We start from the raw sequence: 24830 nt of genomic DNA on the forward strand, positions 1-24830 counted from the left end.
GTGAATTATCACAGCTGGAATTAAATTGTCTCTGAACAGCTGCTGGCAGCAGAGCTTTCATCAATGTTTGATTCAAATGTAGGAAAGAAATTCTACAGAAAGAAACATCATGTTGTCATTACAGATGGGGTTTGTGTTCATTATCACAAATAACAGTGGAGCTAGTGCCAAACAATATTCCCTTATCTAAGCAGTCTTGCTGGGTAAAAAGAGATGGTGACCACTGAATAAACGATTCTTAAAATACAACTCTTAATTTTAACCTTCGTATTTATTTTTTCAACTTTCTGCTTATTTTTCCCCAAGATCACTTTTTAAAAAGTGCACAAGAATACCCATTTACAACACGTAAAATCAAGGCTGACCAGTCTTCTAAACTTTTTTCATGGTGGAAAGATAATTTATAGCACACACCCTACATAAATACTTAATTCTTGCTCTCCATATTGCTGTGCACATTACTAGACAGTTCATCTTGCACTTTCCATCCTTCCCTTTGGAATAAGAGTTGTTGGATCTTAGTGATGAGCAAAAGATCTGGAGCTGTGGTCGGTATTAGCATGTTGATAGTCTATTCACTGGCTGTAAGGTAGCACTGCTCTAACAAATACATGGACTGTAATAGCCATCCTTCCTCCTGTTCCCATTCTCAAAGGCAGCAACCAAACACATCACCACCATAACCCAGCCAGGCTCCACCGGCTGGGCACCAGGGTTTTCTCTTGATCCTGGACAGAAGTTCTTTCATGCAGCACATGCAATTCAGGCTACAAAGTTGGGTTTGATTTCCTAACTTACATGTATATTAAGAACCCAAATTAAAATGAATCTATAACAGAAATTAGCCCATTAGTCAGTAATGGCTATTACTAAGCTTGCTTCCAAAGTGTACACCTAGTGTGCTTTTTGTTTCCTTCTAATTTTTTTCATACAGAAAGCAGATTTGTTTCTATTGACATTCTACGTAAGTAACAGCCTTATGGACAGCTAAATTGACTTGTAATGGAGAGCTGTCAGGTTATTTTCTTTCTCATTAAAGTCTTTATTTTGTGCTCCATAAAACACACAGAAATTCAGCACTTCACTCTTCATCTATTCAAAGTCTGTTAAATTATCACAGCAAACAGCAGAATATAAGCATAGATAAAAAAGATAAACATCTACCTCATTTGCAGCAAGAAATGCATTATTCGCTTCTGCCATGTTCATGTAGTTGTTATTGTTTCCAAACTGAAAGAAAAATAAGTATTTGGATTTTAATGAATGCCACCATAAACTTTTCTTTACCCCATCACTGGCATAGGGAAAGTTGAATAAAATCCCAACAAAACCAAAACAGATGAGATGTAATTTTGCAGACGTTCTTTGAAGTCAGAAATAGACAGGATTCAACATTATTATTACCCCAAGTACTGTATCCCAAGTCCGTATTTGGAAGATATCAAAGTGTATCTCTTCAACTTTCTTTGTCCATATAGCAAAACCACCCCACAGACCTAGAGGTGACTCTGCCAATTAAGTATCCATTAGAGAGAGACTACTCTCCAGAGACATCATTTTGACTCCAAAACATCTTTTGTGATATGCATTATAATATTTATGCAGATGATCATGATCCGGAGAACTGCTGCAGCTAGACGTAGCTGGCATATTACTATTCCAAGTAGACCCGGTTTTAAGCGATGAAGGTCAACAAGGGGAAGAATGAGAATCTGCAGCATTGTTCTTAAAATCCCATTCTTTGCACAAAATTTAAAAGCCAAACAATCCCCCTTTGTCTACCCTTCATTCCAGTTGCAATCCCACGACCCCAGTGAACATTAATACCAGAAGATTTCGCAAATCAGAGAAACTGTATCACATTGAGACTTTGAGATCTACCCGGGGTGGAATGGGCTGAGTGCCTACTTGCTCCCACTGAGGTGTAACTCCTCTCACAAACATGATCTGGAAGGATCCTCTCAGATGCCATAGTTTCCTCCAAATTCTCAACTATGAACATTTGTTGCAGAAGATAAGTACTTTTACAGACTGAGCATTGAAGAGAAAGAGATTATCAGCATTTGGTTAATTGGCACTTAGTGTGCCTTATTTCCTTAAACAGCACTTCCAAACAGCAAGTAGTCTGGTAAACTATTCCTGCATGTGCTGCCGGAGCAGGCAAGGGTCTAGCCTGTGCTTCAAGGAACACATACGTTATGCAGCTACCACTACAGCGCTAAATCACAGGCTTTAACATTTTCATATTTCTGCTATCAAGCACAGTCCACACTGTAAAGGTTAGTAAAGGTTATCAAATCAGAAAAGTCCCTGTGCTGTCCCTACAATGCCCTGACACATTGTTGCTGCTAAAGCCACACTAAACATTCTTCCCTTAACTCCCACTTTTGATGTCTATAAAGCAAATTTTTCAGGCAGGCTTAGTTTCATCTTGCCAAATCTTGGTGGGCCTGCCCAACCCAACCCAACAACAGCAAACACCACCACCACCACCCCCAGCATAAGTTCTGCAACAAGTGCATGAGGATGGGTAACCATGAACTTGCACAAGTTGTTTTGCAAGCAGAAACCTCTGTTGCATGTCCTGAAAGGAAAACCACTTTGTTCCAGCTCCATTCAGGGCCGCAGTGCTTGTGCCTGACTCTTTTTAGCAGGCAAATGTTTCAGTCCCTGATTCTCTCTGTTTCCTCCAGCATCCTAAAGCAGAAGTTCAGAATGATCCTTTCAAGAATGGTTCCTTCTCTGAAAATTCCAAAATCCATTTCTTAAAATAAGAGCAAAAGTTAAAAGGAAAAAAAAAAAAAAAAAAAAAAAAAGCAAACCCACAAAACCCAAAACCAACCAAAAAAAAAAAAAACCCAAACAAAAACAAAACCCCCAAACAAAAAAATAAAAAAAAAAATCCAAACAAAACAAAAAACAACTATAGTGATAGAGTATGAAAAAAGGAAGATGGACACGAAGAATTGGGGCCTCATGTATGTGATAAATTGCCTGATTGATAAAACAGGACACCAACAGAATCAGAATACAGTCATGAAGGAAAAGGAATACTAGATGAGACTGCTCATTCTGAAGTATGAAATTCCATTTGTGTGCTTAACATGCTGAATCTTTCAACCTACAACACATGTTAAGCAACAAAGGCCTTAACACAATATGTAGGCTGCCTCATAGCTATTAAAACTCTGTTATCCCCAGCTATGCAGATACTCAAGTAATGTCATCCATTTTTAAAAAGCCCAGATGTCACCCATTTTTGGAGATTTAAAAATTCAAGTAAAATTTCACATTCAAATTACTGTTTGGCACATAATGATGTGGAAGGGGGGGATTTGTCACACAAAGACATTAGTACTTCAGCTCACCAGTGAAATCGACAGGCTAGATTTTTCTCATGTCAGTTACTGGCAAACTAAGATTTATGTGAAAAGCTCAAAGGGCTTCAACAAAGCTGTTCTTCCTACAGTGACAAAGAAAAAGAAATGAAGTTTTCAAATTATCCCTAAGTGCAAAGGTACAATATGTGTAGCTCTAACGGTGGATAAATAAGTGGGAACAAACTCTCTCCTATTTTAATGAGCTTAGCATTTTAGGGGCTCCAGTGCCTCAAAATGGCCCTGCAACAGATTTTTACTTTGAAGAGTCAAGTTCTACATTGTTTTGCTCTACATATATTCCTCACACCACCTGTACTACGTTCTGATTGCCAAGTGGTTTTATTACTTTTTGTCTTATTTAAGTAAAACAAAGGGGAAAGTGACAACATAATTTTCCACTTTATTAAGACTATGGAAGCAAATGATGTAAGGAGGAATGTCAAAGCTGAAAGTTACAAGTACATATCCTTTGATTCATTCTGTTCCTGGGCTACAATATTTAATACCCTATTGGGCATGACTCAAGCACTGATGTCAGAACCTGGCATATTTAAGGCTTTTGTTAGTATGGATAATAACTAATATTTAAATTCATTTTTTTGTTTCTGAAGTAGAAATCCATCGAAGGCATACAATTATCTGTGAGTATTTCTAAGATTAAACTTCCTTATTACCTAATGGTACCTATAACAACAAAAGAAAATAAAATGGTTATTATCTTAAGGACCTAAACAATTCAAAAAACAAATTAAGCTTAGAGTGAAATAAGAACTGGGTTAGAAATCCTCTTCTGAACAGTTAGTCTGCGAATGTAATTACTGAAGAAACTACAGCTAATCAGCTGTGAATTGTATCCATTAATTAGTATTTGCCCTGGAGAAATGAGAAAAATCAGTAACAATGTTAACACTGCAATGCACTGATGAGTACTGAAACACAGGGCCCTCAGCATTTAGTCAAGCAGGTGGCTCCAATGGTCCAAGTAATTTAAAAAGCTCTCACCTGAAGTGCAGAGCTGGAATTACAAAGCACTTCTTGCATATCTTTGTATCTATATAAGGCTATAATTAATGGCTTTTAATTTAGAAACACTTTGTGATCAGCTGGGAACAGTTATAAATCATTTTAAATAGAACAAGGGGTTCTTGTCTATTTTAGTAAGATAATTTGGGAAAGATGTTTTTTGTGGAATGACTCTTGTTGCAGTCAACATTCTTCTCCATTTATTTTCTAAAGGATCTCTTGCTCAGGCCCCTCATAAACATCCTAGAGCATTTCTATAGTTGACAGCAGGCATTCAAATCAAAGGTAAGATTCAGCAATTGGGTCTGCCCAGATATACTACTGTGGGGTCCCACCTGTTGGATTTCCCTGGAACAGAAAAAAAGAACAAAAGAAAGAACGAAAGAAAGGGAAGGAAGGAAGGGAAGGAAGGAAGGAAAGGAAGGAAAGGAGGGAAAGGAAGGAAAGGAAGGAAAGGAAGGAAAGGAAGGGAGATGCAGCTCCTAGTCCTGCTATCTTTTGTTTTCATGCTGGCATTGGGATGCTTTGCCAATCACACAGCCATTGCAGTTAGCACAGTTTTGCATAACCTTTTGCATCTAAAGATCTCAGGGCACACTTGCTCTGTTACAACAAAAAGCATAAAATCTTTCCAGCTTCCTCTGGCAACACATACCATTGCCTTACAAACTGTTGTTTGTTTCCTTTGGTTTCAAGAGTTTGCACTCCATCTCAAGGTTTGATGAATACATTAAGCATGAGTACCACAACAGCAAACCAACGGAAACCACAGGCATATCCTGATTTCATAAAATGAACAGCAAACAAACAAAGCCAGTTCTGAACTTGCTGTGAATCACAGCTTTCATTCTTCATGTAAATCATAGCATTAATACTACAACAACTCAGTCCTCTAGTCTTTCATGCTGCAAAGGCACTTGAATCTTGGACCTACTGAAATCCATGTCCAAGAATTGAAGACTGTAATGAGAGACTGGATGTTTGCTTACCAATACCTTGTATAAGGTATGTCAGGAAAATTGGTTATTTCTATAACGCTTATTGAAGCTCTTCTCTTGGTTTTGACTACTAAACCTGAAGCGCAACATCTAGCTTTATTCATCTCTTCTAGGAAGAGTGTATATTTGCAAAGGTAATGGAAATTCATGTCCTCTATTCCTCCACCAATGCATGCCCTAACACCCAATCAACTCCTGCCCAGGACTGGGGATATAAAAAACGTAGCACGGCCCCATTTCTAGAGACTGCATGTTTTCATAGATCAAACCTCCCTGGACAGACGCTATGATTCCTGTTTGCAAATCAAGGGATCAGCCACTTTGAATCAGCATAGCACAGTGCTACTCGAGTCTTCAAGCCACCCTCTGCACTCAAAAGAACCTACTAATTGGTTGGTTACGAAAGCTGAGGCAGATGAACAGCTTATTTGAAGAAAAGTCTCTCTTGGCAGTTTGGGCTCGGGTAAAAAACAGTAATTAAATGTCCACAGTCTGAATTCCTACTGAGAAAGAAAATTTCAGAACATCTCAAAAGGTTAAGCAGTGGTTACTCTCTGGGCTCTTCTTTTCCAACTGTGATGAGTCAAAAACCACAGCAAGAAATAAAACAAGCAAAGGAAAAGTTTACACCACAAAGCCATAATATCAAAAACAGTATAAAAAGTAAACCAAATAACTAATTTTAAAGGTATTATGGACACACAGAGTAATATTTTAAACCTATAAAAGTTAATGGGAATTTTGCTACTGATTTTAATGGAGAAATTATTTTACTTGCAACATTCAATCATTATTATTTATTAAAAATTCCTAGATTTCTGTCCTTAAACCAACCCAATTGTGATGCAACTCTAATGTGAAAAACATTAGCAGTCACATCCATTATTCATTTCCTAAAAAGTGCAAATACTAAAATACATTAGTAACTTAAAACCAGACATAGAGGAGCCCAGACTTTTATCTGAGAATCAACTTGAAACAAAAATGAATTTTTAAAATACTGACATTTTTATGTGTAACAGTAAATTTCAATTTACCAGGCAAACAGATTTTCTAAATATTATTTTATAATATCGTTATTTAATTTAATAGTGCAACCACAAGGAAGAAAAAAATAACCACATTGGAAGGGTTACTGTTCCAGCACGGAATACCACCAAAATTATGGAATGTGAATGTCCCAAATGAAAAAGTCAAACCAAATATATATTCATAACAGGAATGAAACACATTTTATAATCTTCTCTTAACTAATCCAGAGACTTACATTTTGCTTAAAAGGAATGATTGCAATCCTGTATCCAAACATTACTTAGCATCTGAGAATAAATAAAAAAAAAAAATTTATAGAGTTATTACTGAACCCACTCCCTGCACCTTTGTTTTTTAAAGAAAGCCCTACCCCAATCCTTACTGCATAACACAATTAAGGCTTTGTTATCATAACACTAACAGTCCTTTCATAATTACTACTTAACTTTTAGGCCAAATACACATTTAAAGTTTCTCAGGATAGCATCTCCATACAAAATTCTCACCGGCTTTATGCTGAACTGCTGCCTGCAGAACTAGCTCCAAACTAGCTCTGTCACAAAACTACATATCCGCTTGTGTATGTACTTTAGGCAGTTGCACACCCAAATTTTATTCTTTCTGATGCCAATTTATTGCTTATATTTTATGGCAGCCTCAACTGATCACACTTCCAGTTCCTGCAATAAAATTAGAAGCCGTATTTTTTAAAATACAGCCATTAATAAAATCATTCTTTTATGGTGTGAGCTTGCTCATTAGTTTTATATAGGATAATATCTACTTGCACAAATACATATTATGGCAAGGATCTCAGTTCTATCTTCATATTTGGCGAATTAATTCCTCTGAGGTTACACTATCCTTACGAGTAAAAAGAGAGATAACGATCCCAAAAGATGTAATTACAGACCAAAACTAAATTACTTTGCAGGTTTAAGTACTGTATCTTAATAATTTCACCAGAGAACATCTTCACTGCATTTGGGCAGATTTGATTTTGCTGCCTGACCAATAATTACAGCTCTGGCAAATACAAAGTCTGATAAGGACATCAATTAAGAATGAGCGTTGTGTTATTAAAAAAAAAAAAAATCATCATGTTCACAGCCTGAGTGAATGAAATGCCAAATTAAATTAATGGAGATTGCTAAATCTAGCTGGCTGGTGGGGAACCATGCAGAAAGTGGGACAGCATAGACAATAAACTGTCTGTAATTAAAAGATGAGAAGCTGGACTAATGCTACTTCAGCCTGATTACTCCAAACAAAACAATATACTCTAAAATTATTCTGGCAACAGAAGTAGAAGGAGTGGGAGGAGGGCTGGCAGAGGGGGCTTTTTCTTGAATAGTCTCAACTATCCCCACCTATGAACAGTGGCGTCCTCACAAGATGTATTAAATTAAATATTGGGAATTTCCTCATCAGGAAACAGAATTTATTTTCTCAATGAACATAAAAATAACAGAAGAGAATTCTCCAGTCATTTCTGTGCTAGATGGATATCGAGCTGATCTCTGTAGAAGCTTTAAAGTATGATGTGTTCATAGCAAGAGTAGAGCGTTCTTTTCTGGAAAAGCAGGTCCTTCATGACAGTTTCAATATTTATGATTTCATATTATTTTATAAAATGTAAGTATTCTATTTTATTTTTTACTAGAAACAACAAGGCAGATTTTAGTAGATGGTTGACAGAGAGAAAACCACTAAAGTTGTTAGAGACTTATATCGTTACAGGTTAATGAAGCATCTTTTGAAACCTGAATTTTAATACCTTGTAAATAAAGAAGTAATTTTAGCCCAAAATGAATGCAAAATGGTACCCGTGATTTTGACACTACATAGCTACCTACGGAAATTTCTGCACCCCTCTGGCAGGATGCTAACGTTGTAGAAGAAACAGCACCCACTGCCAGGCATAAGAAGTATTATTTACTATAGACAACATGCAGCTATTGGAGGTTAAGAATTGCATCACTGAGAATAAAGGAGGTGAAGAGTTGGAGCAGATGCAGTTAAAAGGCCATCTGGGTCAGTCTTTGACCAAATGTCAGTATGCAGATTATCCCAGTTACATCAAAGATCAAACAGCTACGCATGTGTGCGCACAAGGGTATGGATACATACACAGAGGTAATGCTTTTGTCAGCAAAAGATAAACATTTTGAAGAATTTCATTAAGTACTGGACCACTAGGTAACATGTATTATATATGCCAAGTTTATACTTGAGTCTTTCCCTTCATATTCTTACAGCAAATTTTCAGTTAGTGATTATGAGAGCATAGTACAATAGAAATCAGCTTTCTGAGACAGATTACAGTATTATTCTTCTTTTCAGTAGATGATATCTTGTGGAAGGGGATTCATTTCCTGCTAAGTTTTGCCTACTAATTTTCTAGGAGAGATCTTCATGTATGCATGAAAAACTACACAGGAACTGTTAGCCTTGGTGACTTTAGACACCAAAACTTACTACACAACAGTTATTTCTCTCAATTTCTTCCACATCTAACACACCGTATCAGGATCCTGCAATACTGAGGAGGAAACTCTGGCCCCATTGAAAACAAAAGGAGTTCCTATATGGGATTTCTCATCAGAAAGCTTAATTTGCTTAAGAACACATCACTGATGAGCAACAGGCCAACAGACAGGAGCACAAAATGTTAAAATAAATGTGTAAGCACCCAGTTCTGCCTCCACATCACGAATGCTGAGTTTTAGGCAAAAGAATAATCTCATCAGTGGTTTATTAATTATTGAATCTGTACGTAAGACCTGTACAATAATATATTTGATAGTCTTTTGACATTTAAAATCTTAAAGGCCTTTAATTCAGGGGACCATTTAGATTCCAACGTTTGAGTCTTAAACATCTGCGACACTAATTGTTGTACATGTGCTTCTATACATGTGTCTATGCATGTACATATGTATAGACACATACTCTTTGCTGAGAGACAAAAAAAATCTCAGTGGGATAAAATACCTGAGCAAGACGCTAAAGAAAAGCAGACACTGATATTTTATTCATGTATCCTCAGATCTCCATCGGACACACTGCCTTCAGATAGTACAGACTTAAAAGTTTTAGGAAAACAATTAGAATGAAACATTTGAAGTTACTTTAAAAGCTTTCAGCCAGCAAATAAAAACTTCGACAATAACAATAAAAAGCACTGACTTAATCTCTCTGATTCCAGCCAAAATCTTTATTATGAACTCCTTCAGTGAATTCCATGGCCAAATCTGTAACTGAATGATATTTTGCAAAATGTGATACTGTGTGAGTCTTAGAATAGTAATGAAATGATTATTTAATGGTCTCATGTTAGACATTTTCAGATCTCTTAAGGGTACAGTCTATAAAAGCTTTTACAAGCAAGAAGTAACTTTGTAGGCATATGCAGTGTATTATTCCATTGACTGACAGTTGAGTCAATTCAATGTATGTCAGATTTTTAATGCTACTTTTTCCATATTTAAATGCTGAAATACTAAAAGGTGTTCCAAAGTGTAGTCCTGGTAGAAATATTTATACAAGTTTAAGGTGTTACAAAGGTAGCCTGATTATTGAAAGTTCTCTCCAAGATAAATATACTAAGTATTTTCCTGTCACTTGCTCAAAGAGTTTCAATTTACCATTTTGGCTCTCTGTAGACAAGAATGATTTTCCATTCTTCCTACATTACCTTCAGTGGTAGTAAAATGGAGAACCAAACATGGATTCTAGGTATATTCTGCACCCACCTACATATACTAAGACTACTTTTCCTGTATACAAGGCTAATACAAATATAAGACCAACCCACTAAGTTTCACATAAAAAAAGACTCCACAAGATCTGCAGATGTTACTTCAAAAAGTTCTGAAGTAAATTTGCTATCATCACACCCTGTTGTTGCCTAAAGCTTAAAATAGATGAAAGAACCAAATGTTAAGATAAACACATTCAGTAACAAAGCCAAGGAGAGGCCACTGTAGTTCAAGTATTTGTTTAAAAATATATGAATATTTAAAGAACACATTTTCTTTCTTTGCTTTCTAACCTAGAGAAATTTGCTGTGATGAACTATGAAATTATTTTTATGATCGCACTCATGAGCATGTACTTGTTGCTGGAATAAACCAGACGACATAAATGTCGTAAAAGAAATGTATTGCTAAAACACAGAAAGAACATACTTGTATGTAAGCTTATGTATTTTTTTCTACAACTTTTTGGATTCTGCAGGAGAAAGGTCTTCTCAAATACGCAGTTTCACAGCATCCATTCAATGTATGTACTTTACAAGGTACATGTCTCTAAATAGCTCAAATTCGGTGTAAGATCTTACTTCCTATGGCATCAGAGGACAGATGCCAGTTAAACTATGCTTTTTTTTCCACAACCGCTTTAAAGGGTAAAGCACAATTCCTCCCTTTCCATAGCCCTGTGAGAGAGCTGAAATGTCTCTATTCTCCATGACATTTAGCAAGTGGATTACGATCAACAGCCTTTCAGAATAGCTTCAATACATACACATGGTACTGCAAAATAACTTTCAAGAAAGACCCAAAACAAATCATTCTGGGGCTGCCAATCTACCTTCTCACGCCCCCACCCCCCCACCCGGAGCTGATACAAGCACCAATGCCAGCACTTTGTGCCACAACTGGAGTCCACCAGCTTGTGCCCTGCTTAGGGACAGGAGTCCTCTAGCACACATGGGACCTGAAAGCCAGTGAGGTCCTGAACTAGAGCAGCACCATGACCCCTCCTGTCCTAATACACCGAGGTCAGTATTAAGGGCTCTTCTTTAATTGCCCTCAGCATGGGTATAAGACAACTATACACCTCTATTCAAGCATTCTTTTACCCTCAGCAGTTTATTTTTAACTGCTGTAAGGGATATTTTCATAATTTTTAAGGGGCAAAAATGCATAAACATAGAACTGTTTTCACCATATAAACATTTCTGTTTCACTTTCCTCTTCAAGGCATTAAGTTCATACAACCAAGGTGTTAATCATATCTACCCCCACCTTTCATTTTATGTAAACTGTCTAACCATTGAATCGAAGTATTTCTTAACATAATGACAGCATTTTCTTCTTAGAATCCCAAGAAACAGTTTTATATCACTATATCCAAGATTACTGTAACATTTTCTCACACAAACTTAAAGTGATGTGATTATACTGCAATTGGGCTGTAAGTAGCTTTTCTTGAAATCTTGTATCAAATTTCACTCACTCCAGCAAAAATTGTAAATTCCATTCTAGACTCTGATTCAGCTCTACTACACCAGCAAATTATATTGAGTTTTAAATATAAAATTGATAGAGAAAGGGTGAAGCAGATGTAGACATTTTATAATAATCATAATGGAGGAGCACTCAAGACACTTTCAGGCTAAAATCAGCACATACGTAAAATCTTAAATATCCCAACTCTCAGTCATGTTTCTGTGGGTTTCTGTGATTTTTTCTGAAATCAAATACTTTTCACTTTGGAAATACTAATCATAATTGAATAAAAAAATTGCCTTATTTTAAAAGTTTATATTAACTCTACTTCATTATATGTAAGGCAGTATGAAGCAAGCTGTCTACTTCAAAAACAGCCTGCAGGATGTAATACTACTTCTATTACACACACATCTGAATGAGAAACAGAGAAAAGCCCCGCAAAATACACCAGCTCCAGAGCTGGAGTCAGGGATGATTACCCTCAGGCAAAGCTCTAAGCTGCAGCATTCAATAAGCAATGCCCTTCTATGTGGGAAGATCAGGAAAGCACAGATGAGGCTCCAGGATTTCATATGCTGTCCTAGTAAGAACAGGGGTTGTATAAGAAAATGACTGACAGGCACAAGATTTGGGAATTTTCCTCAGATTAAGACATTCTTCAATTTGGGAAAACTATCCTGTCAATTTAATATACATTTATAGATGCATTTTGGAAACAGGCACATCACTTCCTCCAGTTTCTTTATCTTAAACCAACCTTAAACCTGGAGGATTTATCCAGGATTTTTTGTTGGGGCTGGATTACAAATCCCATAGCAGGGAGGTCTCTGAGGAGTCTTCAGCAACAACTAACTTTATTTAAACATGCAAGATTGAATTGGATGCAATGCCCTGCAATAACAGTGGAAGAGAATTAAACTTGAGAGTGGAATAATCCCTCATGCTAGCTTGTATTCCTGATTTATACCACTGAGACTAATCAGGCTTAATTTACGTATCTTTAACTTCCCACTGTTTTATTCCAACCTAAAAGCAACATCTTGGACAGTAGAAACTTTATTTTGTAGGTGAGTAACCAACTTTAATTGCATGACTACAGCCTAGCATTTTCTTCACTTAATTGGGTCACTATATTTCTTTTTGTAAGTGGGCACAGAAATTACTTCTGCTATTGATTGCAGCCCCTGAGGTTCTGCTGAGAGTTGAGGACACACAAATGGTACACAGCAAATTCTATTTGTCATGAGTGAAACGAAGAGTTTCACTCAAAAACTTCACTCTAGGAAAAAGTAAAAAACTCTATGAAATTCCTGATGCTAAAATTATGAAATCTTCTATTGAACAAAACAACACTAGTTAGTTAAGAAAAAATAAGGTGCTCTGTTTATAATCTCATTTTAAATTCAACCCGACCCATAGCCTCACACGTACAGGGCTAGAAATGTGTAGCAAATTGTGAAAGTCAGGCCCCCCAAGTTTTCAGGTGATCTTTAGCACTGATGCTTCAAAATACTAATGACTAATTAGTGTTAGAATGAAGTGCATATTAAAAAGCACACCACAGATCTCAATAACGTAATTTCTCCTCATAATTTTCAGATGCCGTAAAAAATAACAATATTTTTTAATGTAAAACAAAAAATGGTAATAAAAGCTCTCTTGAATAGTAAAGTACTAACCTTCACGTATTGATGTTAGCAAGCCTGAACCTTGATGCATGCAAATTCTTAAGTTTCTTTTCCGAAGAGACATCAGATCCTAGTGGCATTTCTGCTGCCAAGCTGTTCCACAGCTCGCAACTCACACTCTGAAAATACTCTCCTAATTTACTGGTCTGAGACAATTCAATCTTATGTTCTTCACACCAAAGATGTGCAAGAAGTTGAATACTTCTTAGTCGAATTTAAAATAATTATATTTAGCTTTAGTATGAATTCAAATTGCATGTATGAACTAGCTGTAACTTCTTTATGAACTTCCTTTGTCTGAATATTCAGAAACTATGCAAGATATTCCTAGGAATACTTGTTAATTACAAACCAGGTTAATAATTTTAGGTCAAACAGGGAAAGCCTAAAGTTTCTATTCATGTAGCACTCTTAAGTTCTTATTATTAGCTGACAGCATGATGGTGATCCAAGCACTACAGAAACATTTCTCTGGGTGTCTCTGAGACAGTATTTTTGATACAGAAACCATCTTGATGAAATCAAATAATACTCTGTACCATACCTGTGTGCCTCTGGCAGACAGATGTCTGCTACAACTAGTTGCAAGCTACTGGGAGTTCTTTCATTTTTATTTTATATCTTGAACCTTATAATTCCATCCCACTTTTAGAATAGAAAATATCCCAGAAATCAGAAGTCTTTGTGTAGAAGAAGTGAGACCTGGGCTCAGGGCACTCTCAGAAAACCCTATGTTTTCAGGGGTTTTCATTTCCAAATATCCAGGGCTAAAGCTGCCTCATTCCTATATTATATTTTGAATCACATAATAACTTCAGCCAAGCTTTACAACACAGACAAATTATGTTTCTGTGGTATCAAAGTTGTGTAAGAGTTGTGAAGTACTAATCCCACGTCCAGTTCTGGTGAGCAAATGAAACTATGTATAACCATGCAAGGGAGCATGAAACATGAGAAACACTTCATAGGATCTCAGTAAGAGCAAATCAGGAAATCCACAGGGTTGTTTGCTTCATTCTCCACAAATCTGGGGAGCTTTTTACTCTACCACAGAATTCTTCTGTCCCTTTTTCTACCTGAATTGGGAGATGCTGCATACTCTTAGTGTGAATACAAAGAAGGTGGCAGAATGAGAAGAACAGCATGTTATGTTCTAGCTGCCAAAAGAGGAATATACCAACAAAGAGTGGGGAAATAACTGATTGGTAGCAGTAAAAAACAAACTATATGATAAATCATTACCTTCTCTTCATTTGTATAAGCATCTAGAATCACTTCTGATAATATTCTACTGTACAGTGATTTCTAAACTTATAAAACTGCCAACCAAACCATCAAGATAATGGTTTTGTGTGTAACTGCCTGATCTGCCCTGGAATTACTACAATAGTTCTCCGGTGAGCTTTCATGTGCTGATCTAAACAAGGTTGCTCAATGGTATTTTGAAAACTTGTTAAGATTAAAAAAAAAAGAAAAAAAACAAAACCAAACTTGTTAACAAAAAAAAAAAAGTATTGTTTAATGGGAGAACTGACTTGTCAAATATAATATACATAGTCTGGTTTTGATAGGAGAAAAATCATATGCAAATGCTATAAAATGCTGTACTGGGTGGGTACTAGGAGGCAGAGAAAGAGTGGAAGAAAGGCTCATAGAAAGGTATAGTAAGACAATGATTATTAGAATGGGATAATAAAAACTACCATATCAGATAGATAAGAAAAGAAACTGAAAACTGGCAAGAGAAAAGAAATTTTGAGGGAAGATTAACACACACCAAAGGACTAAAAAACAGATTCAGAAATTTCTGGTATATTGTAAAATATGATTTTGAAAGCATCTAGAAGCAATTCAAAGCATATATATTTATGTGCACTTTCATACATTACTTTTCAATATTTTGAAAAAAAATGGACAACATGTAACAGTGAAAATGAAATTTAAAATGATCTCATAATTCCAGACTGCTAGTAGTTCTAGTGAAAAGGTCTTTTTCCTTTGTCTCCCATACAATCTTACGGTTTTGCCTCCCCAACAGCATGGTGCAGTTGTTCATGTCCTAGTTCACATATGTCCATGGGAAACCCTCAGTAACATGCCATGATGGTCCTTCACAGACCTCCCTTAACACCCCTGAAAGTAGCAATGATAGTTTACAAGTCACATAGGAATCTCTTCCAGTGGTATAATCTCACCTTCATCCAAATATATATACAAACCACTGGTTATAAGAAAGACCTCCATTTCTGTATCTATACACACACCAAAACCCCTACATCTCTCAAAATCAGAATGCAAACAATAATTTGTGTAAGGGTCATCTAGGAAAAGCAGAAATCTGCAGTGGTACTTAAAGGGAGAAAAATGGTGAAGGGTTCTCTGCAACATAAATCAGGCTGTACCGTTTGATTCAGATGGTAGTGGTTGTGTGCTATATTCCAGTAACTGCGATATCATCTGTAGCTAAACTAGCTACTATAAAAAAACAAAAGGGCAATCAATTTTCACGTCACCTGAAGGTTGAGGTGGTTTCTGTCATGTTGTAATACTTGACCATGTGTGAAAAGGGGATGAGGAGTGAGCAAGGGTACACTTACTGATTACATTCCCCAAAGAGATGTATACACTAAATGCTTCATAAACAGAACACTGAATTGAGAGAATACCCAGTCTCTGTAAATATGGTGTCTATTAATGCTTCACCATTCTCAAATGCAAATTCTGTTTCTACTGTGTTCACTGGTTCATTCCTCCTAAGTTTCACTCTTTACACAAAAATCTGGGCAAAGTCATGTGCCATTCCAGTCTCTCCATCCCTCAGACGCATAAACCCATGTTGCTGTCACTAACCTCTGTCTTCTTCAGAGAATGGTGTTCAGCACGTGAATATCACAGTGCTTCAACCTTGTGAACAGATTTTTTCAATTATCAGAATATGAATACGACAGTTTCACACACTGCCCTTGCACCAGAAGTTCCTTGGTCATCTGAACATTTGGAATGATCACCAACAACAATGAAGGAGATCTACAGCATCTCCAGCATCCATGAAATGGTTATAATAAAGAATTCCATTTCAGCTCTCAGCAGTAATGAGAATCAAACAGACATTCCAATGTCTCAAAGTCATCATGTCAGCACTACCACATGGTTAAGCGACCTCAAGTTCCAGAGATCTTGTCATGCACCAAGCCTCAAACTTCCACTCATTTGTTTAGTTATGTGCTCTATAACTCAGTATCCCTCTGCTTATGTTGATAAAACTGTTTTGACATCCCACTGCAAAAATGAAACACAGAACTCGTTAGGATTTGGGAAGGTAAATGTTATTAAAGTTTCTTTTTCATCTGAGGCAGGACTGAAACATGGAGGAAGGAACTCCTTAAGCAAGCTAAAATGACAAACATGGCACATTACGAATCCACACATTTATTTACAGATAGAAATGGTCCAGTTATTATCTTGCTGGCTATAGGTTACTTTGTTGAAAAAGTCAGCTTTTATACAGAAGCTGACTTATTAGAAAACTGGCCCGGAAGGAACATGCTGGTTATTTACAAAATCTTATTTACGCATCGAAGTACATCAGATATTCTGTGCACAATTCACACCTGACTAGGGAATAAAATGCACATGTCCTAATCGAAGCAGTGATGATTAAGATTTATATAAGCAGCAGATAAATTATGCTTTGCTATCATGCACTACCGAGAAGCTTATGAATACAGAAGCAGGATTAGTTAAGGACAAGGGAAATTATACATGTAAGAGTTAAAGCATAAGAAAAGAGATCTGGCTTGTATCAAGTTGACGCTTCAGATAAGAGACTGCATTATAACAGGTTATCGTTGCAAAAATAATTTTGATTGGCATCTCATTTATACTAACTACTGCTTGGAACCCACCCAGAATATGCAGCGTACTATAAACTGTTAGGAAATATATTTGTGTATTGTTCAATATTTACAAAGTGCTTTATTTTGTAAATATAAGACCTGGCAGAAAAATGAGGAGCATTAAAAATAGTTCTGCTTAAAAAGAAACACCTTTTCCCTATAAAAATAACTATTTCATTAAGCATTTATAATTTTGCTCAAAAATGTTCACAGCAAAGCTACATAAACTTTCAATAGGAGAAATCTGATTGCTTTGTTCAGCTGCTCAAATAGATTTCTATCTCTACTAATTTGCATATTTCTGAATATTTTCTTTCAGGCCCACACCATTTTTGTTAGCAAAATCAATTTTCTGTTGGACAAAAAGTGAGATTTGGTCTAATGATTTTAAGCTTTTAAATAAACATGAACAGAATGGTGTAAAGAGCTCTCCTTCTAAGAAAAGAACCTTGCTGTTCGGAAAGAAAAGAATTCTTTGCATTCACAGATATCAACTGACAGCAACAAATTTTAAGAACAGAGAAAAAATATATAAGGGCAAAACAAAAATAGCTGCAACCTCATCATGTAGATACAACACAGACTGATGTTAATTTTTAAGGAACATTGTATACAAACCTACATATACAAATGGGAAGAAACAATGAACTATGATGTGAAGGCTCTCTTGATTTTCCAGAGCTCAAAAAATATTCATATTTATGAAACTGTTTCCTCTGCACCTGAAGAGAAAGATTGTTCTAAAATCCAACAGTTCTGCAGAATCCTTAGCAAACACCAAGCAAATGCACTTTTTCCTAGGTCTGTTCAGCTCTGCTAATAGTTATTGTTTGCACAACTGTAACTAAATACATTACCAACTAGTTGTTCAATCTATATAAATTTAAGAAACACACATTGCCAAGGAGTGACTCATATATCAGTCTATTATATGCTACAGAGCTGACTGTATTAAACAAATCACTTTCCCTACAGCTGAAGAATAGAAGCTATATACAGAGCAGAGGTTATTGTCTAATTTAAATCTTGGCTCCCTTCCCAGAGCTGTACAAGATTCCAATTTGTGGAAATGTTACTCTCTCCTGCTGCCAGAAAGGCTACAGAAAATGGTATTGGGTGCCTTCCAGAAATATGTCTGCAAAATGCCAATCAACAAGTCACTAAAGATTAACAGTATGACTGTACCAAATTAATTTAAATTATAGAAACATATGGCTAGGATGTTTGCACTGCACTTAACACAACACCTGCTTCACAAACAGCTTAGTTTCCTTCCATGGTATAAAATAATATGTGTCAAATACGTTGAACCCAATTCCTATAAATGGGAAAAAATCAGTTAATAAACAGAAACCAGGGCTCACCACTACAAGCTACCATTTTGTAATGGTTAGATCACTATTTGAAATTTTACATCAACCTAGATTAACTGGTCTTTTCCCATCATTATAAAAGTAACCAGCAATGACAGAAACAAAGAAAAAAAAGAAAGGATGTCAGAAACTAACATCTTCACATTCCATTTCAGAGATCCAAAATTTTAAATTGATTTTGCTAAAATACTTGCAGTCTCATAATAACCCTTTAAATACAGTGTTATTGTGTCTTCTCTCTTTACATATATATATATATATATATATATATATAAAGTTGACATTCTTCAGCAAAACCTACTCCTGAAAGCACAATGAGTTTATGAAAAGTTAAAAGATTAACAATCATACACCACAAGTCAAATATTTTGTATTTCCTTGATGTGGTTTTTCCATTACTTTTATAAAACTCCTTAATATCTGTGATCAAGTCATCAAACAGAAAAATAAATAAAACAAAAAAAAAAAATCTGTGACCGTCTTAAAAATATTTACATATTGGTGCACGCCATACTTCAGATGAAAAGGAAGGGAGCTGCTTTATGTTTCCCTCCACTGCTTTTCTATTATTGCCCAGCTAATGGAAATACATCAAACAAATGTTCTACAAGAGCAATAAATATTAAAGCTGACCTATCCATCTGGAAGAAATGAGAACAATACTGCTCACTTTTAGCCCAAATATGACACTGATAAATGAAGCCATGAGATTTCATCACACTTTCAACAACCTGGGCTAAGCGCCCAGCACGTGATTCTTGTACCAGCAATTTTCTCCATTCATCTTCATTAGGCAGTCACTTGACCTGCCTTCTAACACCCCTGTCAAATTTGAACCTTCAGGGGGCTTGTTGTACTTTCTAACAATGTACTTTACAAGCTCTATCCCCTTTTCGAAAAAAAACCAAACAAAAACAACTCAGATGAACATAAAAGAACATATATGAGGCATTTTTTTCTGGAGAGAGAATCATCAGATACTAGTCATTATTAAAAAAGCACATCAGAGCACCTTATATGTGATAGAAGAAACAGCAGCGCTCTTGCAGCCCAGAACCAACAACACAGCCTGGTACAAAGCACAAGTGGGCAAAGCAATAACCCTTTCAGCCATCAGAAAACAACTACACATTCAAATGACAACGTATCGTGCCACAAACGAAATGCTCTCCATTTTCTCCCTCAATCACTGCTTGAAGAAAGCTGGAATAAGCAGCCATAGTATTCTTAACCTAACAGAATAGAAGTGCTTCATCACATTACCAGTTTTACATTACATCCCTGTTATTTTCAACAATATGATAATATCAGCACTGATGTGATTATTCTGTAATAGTGAAAATGAATACCAATTCAGTGAAAATGAATATTAATTCAATACAAATTTCCCAGTATAATAACAGACTCCTAACAGGATGCTTGGAGACCTCCTATAACTGTTTATAACTTCATGATCAATTAGGGAAATCAGAAAGGCTAGAAGCACCAAAAGGCTTTGAACTTTTGCCATTAAAACTATCTCAGACATTCATGCAATTGCAACACCTTCGTTAGGGTAGACCTACAATGTTTATCTGATAAACATCTGATGTATTCACTCTGTTTTTCTGTTACGCACAAGCTGCTTATATTTTTTTTTCAAAGAATTCTTTAGAATTATAAATATTGTAGACTGTCGTGGTAATGTAACAATTAAAATACACCCACATAGATTTCTATTAAGCAGTAAGTTCTTCAACCCTTTTTTACGTTGATCATGTCTTACATGAGTGGTTTCATACAGTTGCTAAGTACGCCAGGGACTTACTCATCCAGGAAAACATTGCTGAATGCAAGTAAAGACTGCAGAATCAAATAGAAAATAGGTACATATGACACAGAGGTAAGATGCATTTCACTGTGATCACCAGAAAATTACCAGACTCCTTTTACACAAACCAAACAGAGCCTTTTCATGAACAGATACTTCAGTCGTGCCAAGTTGGATTTATAAGACTAACATTTTTACTTTTCTTTTAAAAACATTCGAACTGTATCTGACTTCAAGGGAAAACACAGAATATCTTTTTTTTTTGTCATGATTCTACAGGCTTCTGCCAGTATCAGAAGCTACACTGAAATACTGAAAACACTTCCCAAAGCTGGGACAAGAATTTTTATCATCATCTGCAATTTGATGTCAAGACCTGACATAGGTGTATTTATGGTAGGTACATTCATTTCTTGACTATAGAACACATAACAGGTAATAAATAAGTAATTGCTTATGAGGTGGTGCACTTCCCTGCACAATATAAGGAATGCTTGTCTATGAGCCAGAATGCTGATCTGAATTTCTTTTTAAGCATAATTAGATGTTTTTACATCAGCATTAGAGCAAATGTACAACAATCCCAGCAATGTTTTCATTAGGCTTTTACAATATAACAGACAATTCACAAGAAAGCTATTGATGGCCTTAGGTTGTACCTAAGCCAACCCAATATTATGCTGCCTTTAGTATTACTTACATTGGTATCTGTGTATCTGCATTAGTATCTGTGACTGCAAATGCCTACACTGATCCTCTCTGGAAGGGAAAAAATGGGTTCTGTATTACTTGCATGTCTGAGATGCTGAAGATTTCAGGCACTTTGCATTGATTCCAAGTTCAAAGTTTGTCATGTCTCCTTCACTGACAACATGGGCCTTGCCCATTTTCTTTGCATGAATAGATTCTTCTCAAGAATGAACAAATGTCGCTGTGATGATAGAAAGATTAAAAAGCTTCACAAGTGGTTTTCAGGTGTCATTCAGTCTATAGCTGTTGCAGACAGCTGAGTCTCAACAAAGCCACTTGGAAAGATCAACTTGTAGATCCAGTGGTTCTCAAAATAAGCCTCATGTCCATTATCTATCAATTATCTTTGTCTGAGGTGAGATTGATACCAAGCTAATAATGAAACAAACTGCTCTAAACAGAATCTCTGGTTACAAGAGGACTTCTTAATTGTACTGAATTCAGCACCTGATTCCAACAAGATTAAATCAATTGTTTTTCAAAGGTTGTGAACTAGAAAAATCAAAACATTAAACAATGGAAAGAGAGGCCTGAACAGTTTTCAAGGAATTTGCTGGGGAAAAAAAAAAGTGAGAGATTTCAGCACAGCCCCAAAGATGATCCTATGTATATATCAAGAGACAAAATGTTACAGAAAAATCTAAGAAGGTGTGTCAGAGAAACTACCTTTAGGTGGCAGAAGACCTAATTAAAGAAAAAAAGCAATCATCTGCCTGCAAGAAGCCATACATATATATAGGCAGAATCACTGTATGCTAGAGGTAAGAGGGAAAAAAAAACCAAACAAGCAACACATATTTCAAGAAATGAAGTAGAACAAGAAGTGAAGCAGATTTTCACCTCAGCTAGCTGAAGTTTGCTGTGGAAAGTTTTATGAAAAGTGAGGCCAATGTGTTATGATAATGTCAGCTTTGCCATCACCACCATTTATCATGCCAGAATTATTCCATGGCTCTTGATGATGAAGTGTCACTTCAATTCTTCAAGACTGAGTAATACCGAAGCAACCTGCAAAAGTATTTTCTAAACATCTTCAGAAAGAAAGAAGCAAAAGTATACTTATAAAATTACAGTTTATGCATATATTATGCTTACATTATGCATACATTATGCTTAGAGTTTATGCATACATTAGTGCAATATTCAGTTGGAATTAATTTTTCCTTGAGTAGAAACTTCAGTGAGCAGTTGTACCTTGATAGCAGGCAACTCATCTTAAATTTCATTAATTTTTCTTCTGTATTACTTTCTTAACTTTATTCAGAATGCCCTTTCAAATGCAGTTCAGCCATGAACTCATTTATAATGCAGTATTGTTTGTGTTGAGTCTTTGCAGCAGGGTTATCACTACAGGTTAATGGATTTGTGTTCTGAGAAACCATGATTAGAATAGCTGACCTGTATTCTGCATACAGTGAAAAACGTATCTAGCAATGGGATTGTTATCAACTGTCAGATACTGAGAGCTGCGTGTACAGACAGCACTAAACTCAGATGTTATTACTCTATATAGGTATTGTGCAGTGGTTCAATTTGACATGTATAAATTACTGAAGCTTTGAAAAATAACAGTATCTATCAATGCTAAAGGCTTTGTTTAGAAAATGATTGGCAGGATTTCAAGCACAGCATGAATACGTATTTAAAATGTTCATGGTGCTTTAATGGACATTTTCATTAACAGAGGTTATAACAATGGCAAAAATCTGAAGATTTTTATTACAATAATTCCCTAAAATTCGAAGAGATATATTCCTACTGTTGGAGAAGACATTAAAAACAAAGACCCCTGAAGTCCCTTCCCAATACAGTTATTCCAGTAAAAAAATCCAGCGCAAATGAAGGAATAAGTTTCCATAGAAGCTTTTTAAGTTTTTTTGTCCCCCCTGTAAAACTTCTTAAGGACTGCTCAGTACAAAGTAGTAGAAAAATTAAGCTATCAAGGCTTTTCTCATCCTCTTTTTCATTATGATACATGAACTGACATCAAGAAAAAAAAGCATAAATGACTTTAAGTGGACTACAGAGCTGCTTGCTATCAGGGAGTCAGAAATAGTGATAGGAGAATGTTTAATAGTAGCTATTACATTTAAATAATAAGTAGTGCATTCAAGGTAGAAGCCAAACTAATCACCTAGCAAACAACAACACCTGCTATCAGAACAGACTGACATACGATGCAGGCTTGGAGTGTCAAACCATTGCATATGCACAGCAACAGCTTTCCCTTGTTCAAAATTGGACTTCTACACATTGATTCTTTTAACAAATGCAGTGATACTGCATTGTGATAGTGAACCCATTCAGTTATAAAATGTGCATCAATAAAAAAAGCTTCCAAGGAAAGACCTGAATTGCACAGGCTCAAAATTTAAGCACTTCATAGCATCGTGCCTATAAAGTCATTGACTTTCATGAGTTTTACCTAGTCTGTTTCCAGTTCCTGCAGAGGAAAGAATTCGCTCCAAGTTCAGATATGCTTCGAACAACTTGGGTTATGGGAAAGAGTGATTTCAGATGGTCTGCATCAGTCTCTCACAGGTATAGCTCAGAGAAGCCCAGATTTCAAGAACTGTCCACTTTCATCACTACGTGCTTTGCTGCACTCCCCAAGAGTAAGAACAACTGTATTCTACGTACACACCTTCTGTGGTCTACAGAGCTGAGTTCTAACTATCATACTTCAAAATTCAAGTTTGGGTTGTTTTTCTTTTTTCTTTTTTTTTTAACCTCCCCAGTAACTAGCTCTAAATTCCCAAACCAGTTAGTTACATCAATTGCCTATTACACTTACCTGCTTTCTTTTAGAGGCAGGAATATATTTGCATCTGACACATGTCCTTGGAGTACAATGTCATTGATCACCTCCTTCTCATTTAGTATAGCAGCTTAATCTACCTTAGTTCTTGTTACAGCTTGTTTAAACTGTTTTCAGACTTTTTTTCTACCTAACTCCTATCACACCAGCTGTAACACTTTGGACATAGCATGCTGTGCTAGAAGCTGATGATGATCACTTCTAAGATAGTGTCACTGAAATACTGCTTTCAGCAACTTGTAACAGCACTTCTCTTTAGCAGGAAATGATCAAAAGGTGCTAGAAAAGGCCCTTCATCCCTTGAATATCCCGTTAACATGGAATTTGAGTGGTGTCTCCACACAGTACACTTCCCAGCTTTGAACCAAAACATCTGTTTAAGACTTGCCAAGACAATAACTCCTTGAAGGGCTGTCTTCCAGATTTTCTGATGCAAACTTCTGTCACAATGAAATAATGATCTCTGGGATAATGATTCCAAAATAATAAACTCTGTGAAATACTTGAGGACTGAGCTTTTAAATAACTGTCCTAACATCTGCTGTTACCACACTTAGATCAACTGCCCTAAAGGCTGTATTTTCAAAGCCTGAAAGTTGGCATGCCACTGGGCAATGTACTAACCAGCACTTGCTCAAAGCAATCAGACAATTCAGCCCATTCTACTCAAACAAGTGCTTTCAGCATTCTGTTCCAAATAACATTAAACTCATTTCTGTAGTGATGATAAGCACTGCCTATACAAGAGCATTGTTTTATATGGAACCACACTATGTTAAAAAAAAAATAAATCATGAGTAGTGGAGAATTCTGGCACTCACCAAA

General features: G+C 36.1%; 1 protein-coding gene across 3 annotated transcripts in view; it reads right to left on the bottom strand.

Annotated features, from left to right (window-relative positions):
* TOX3 (TOX high mobility group box family member 3) overlaps positions 1 to 24830 on the bottom strand; it is an 81697-nt gene that overhangs the window by 24736 nt on the left and 32131 nt on the right. For all 3 annotated transcript variants that reach the window (XM_057422809.1, XM_057422808.1, XM_057422806.1), the window contains exon 2: positions 1165 to 1230. In XM_057422809.1, coding sequence (XP_057278792.1) covers positions 1165 to 1230 — 66 coding nt within the window. The remainder of the gene's footprint in view (positions 1 to 1164; positions 1231 to 24830) is intronic.

This window comes from Pezoporus wallicus, unplaced genomic scaffold (genome assembly GCF_028554395.1).
Source record: "Pezoporus wallicus isolate ANWC-B61680 ecotype Strahan unplaced genomic scaffold, APGP_CSIRO_Pwel_v1 contig_7891, whole genome shotgun sequence".
In the NCBI taxonomy this organism is placed as follows: domain Eukaryota; kingdom Metazoa; phylum Chordata; class Aves; order Psittaciformes; family Psittacidae; genus Pezoporus; species Pezoporus wallicus.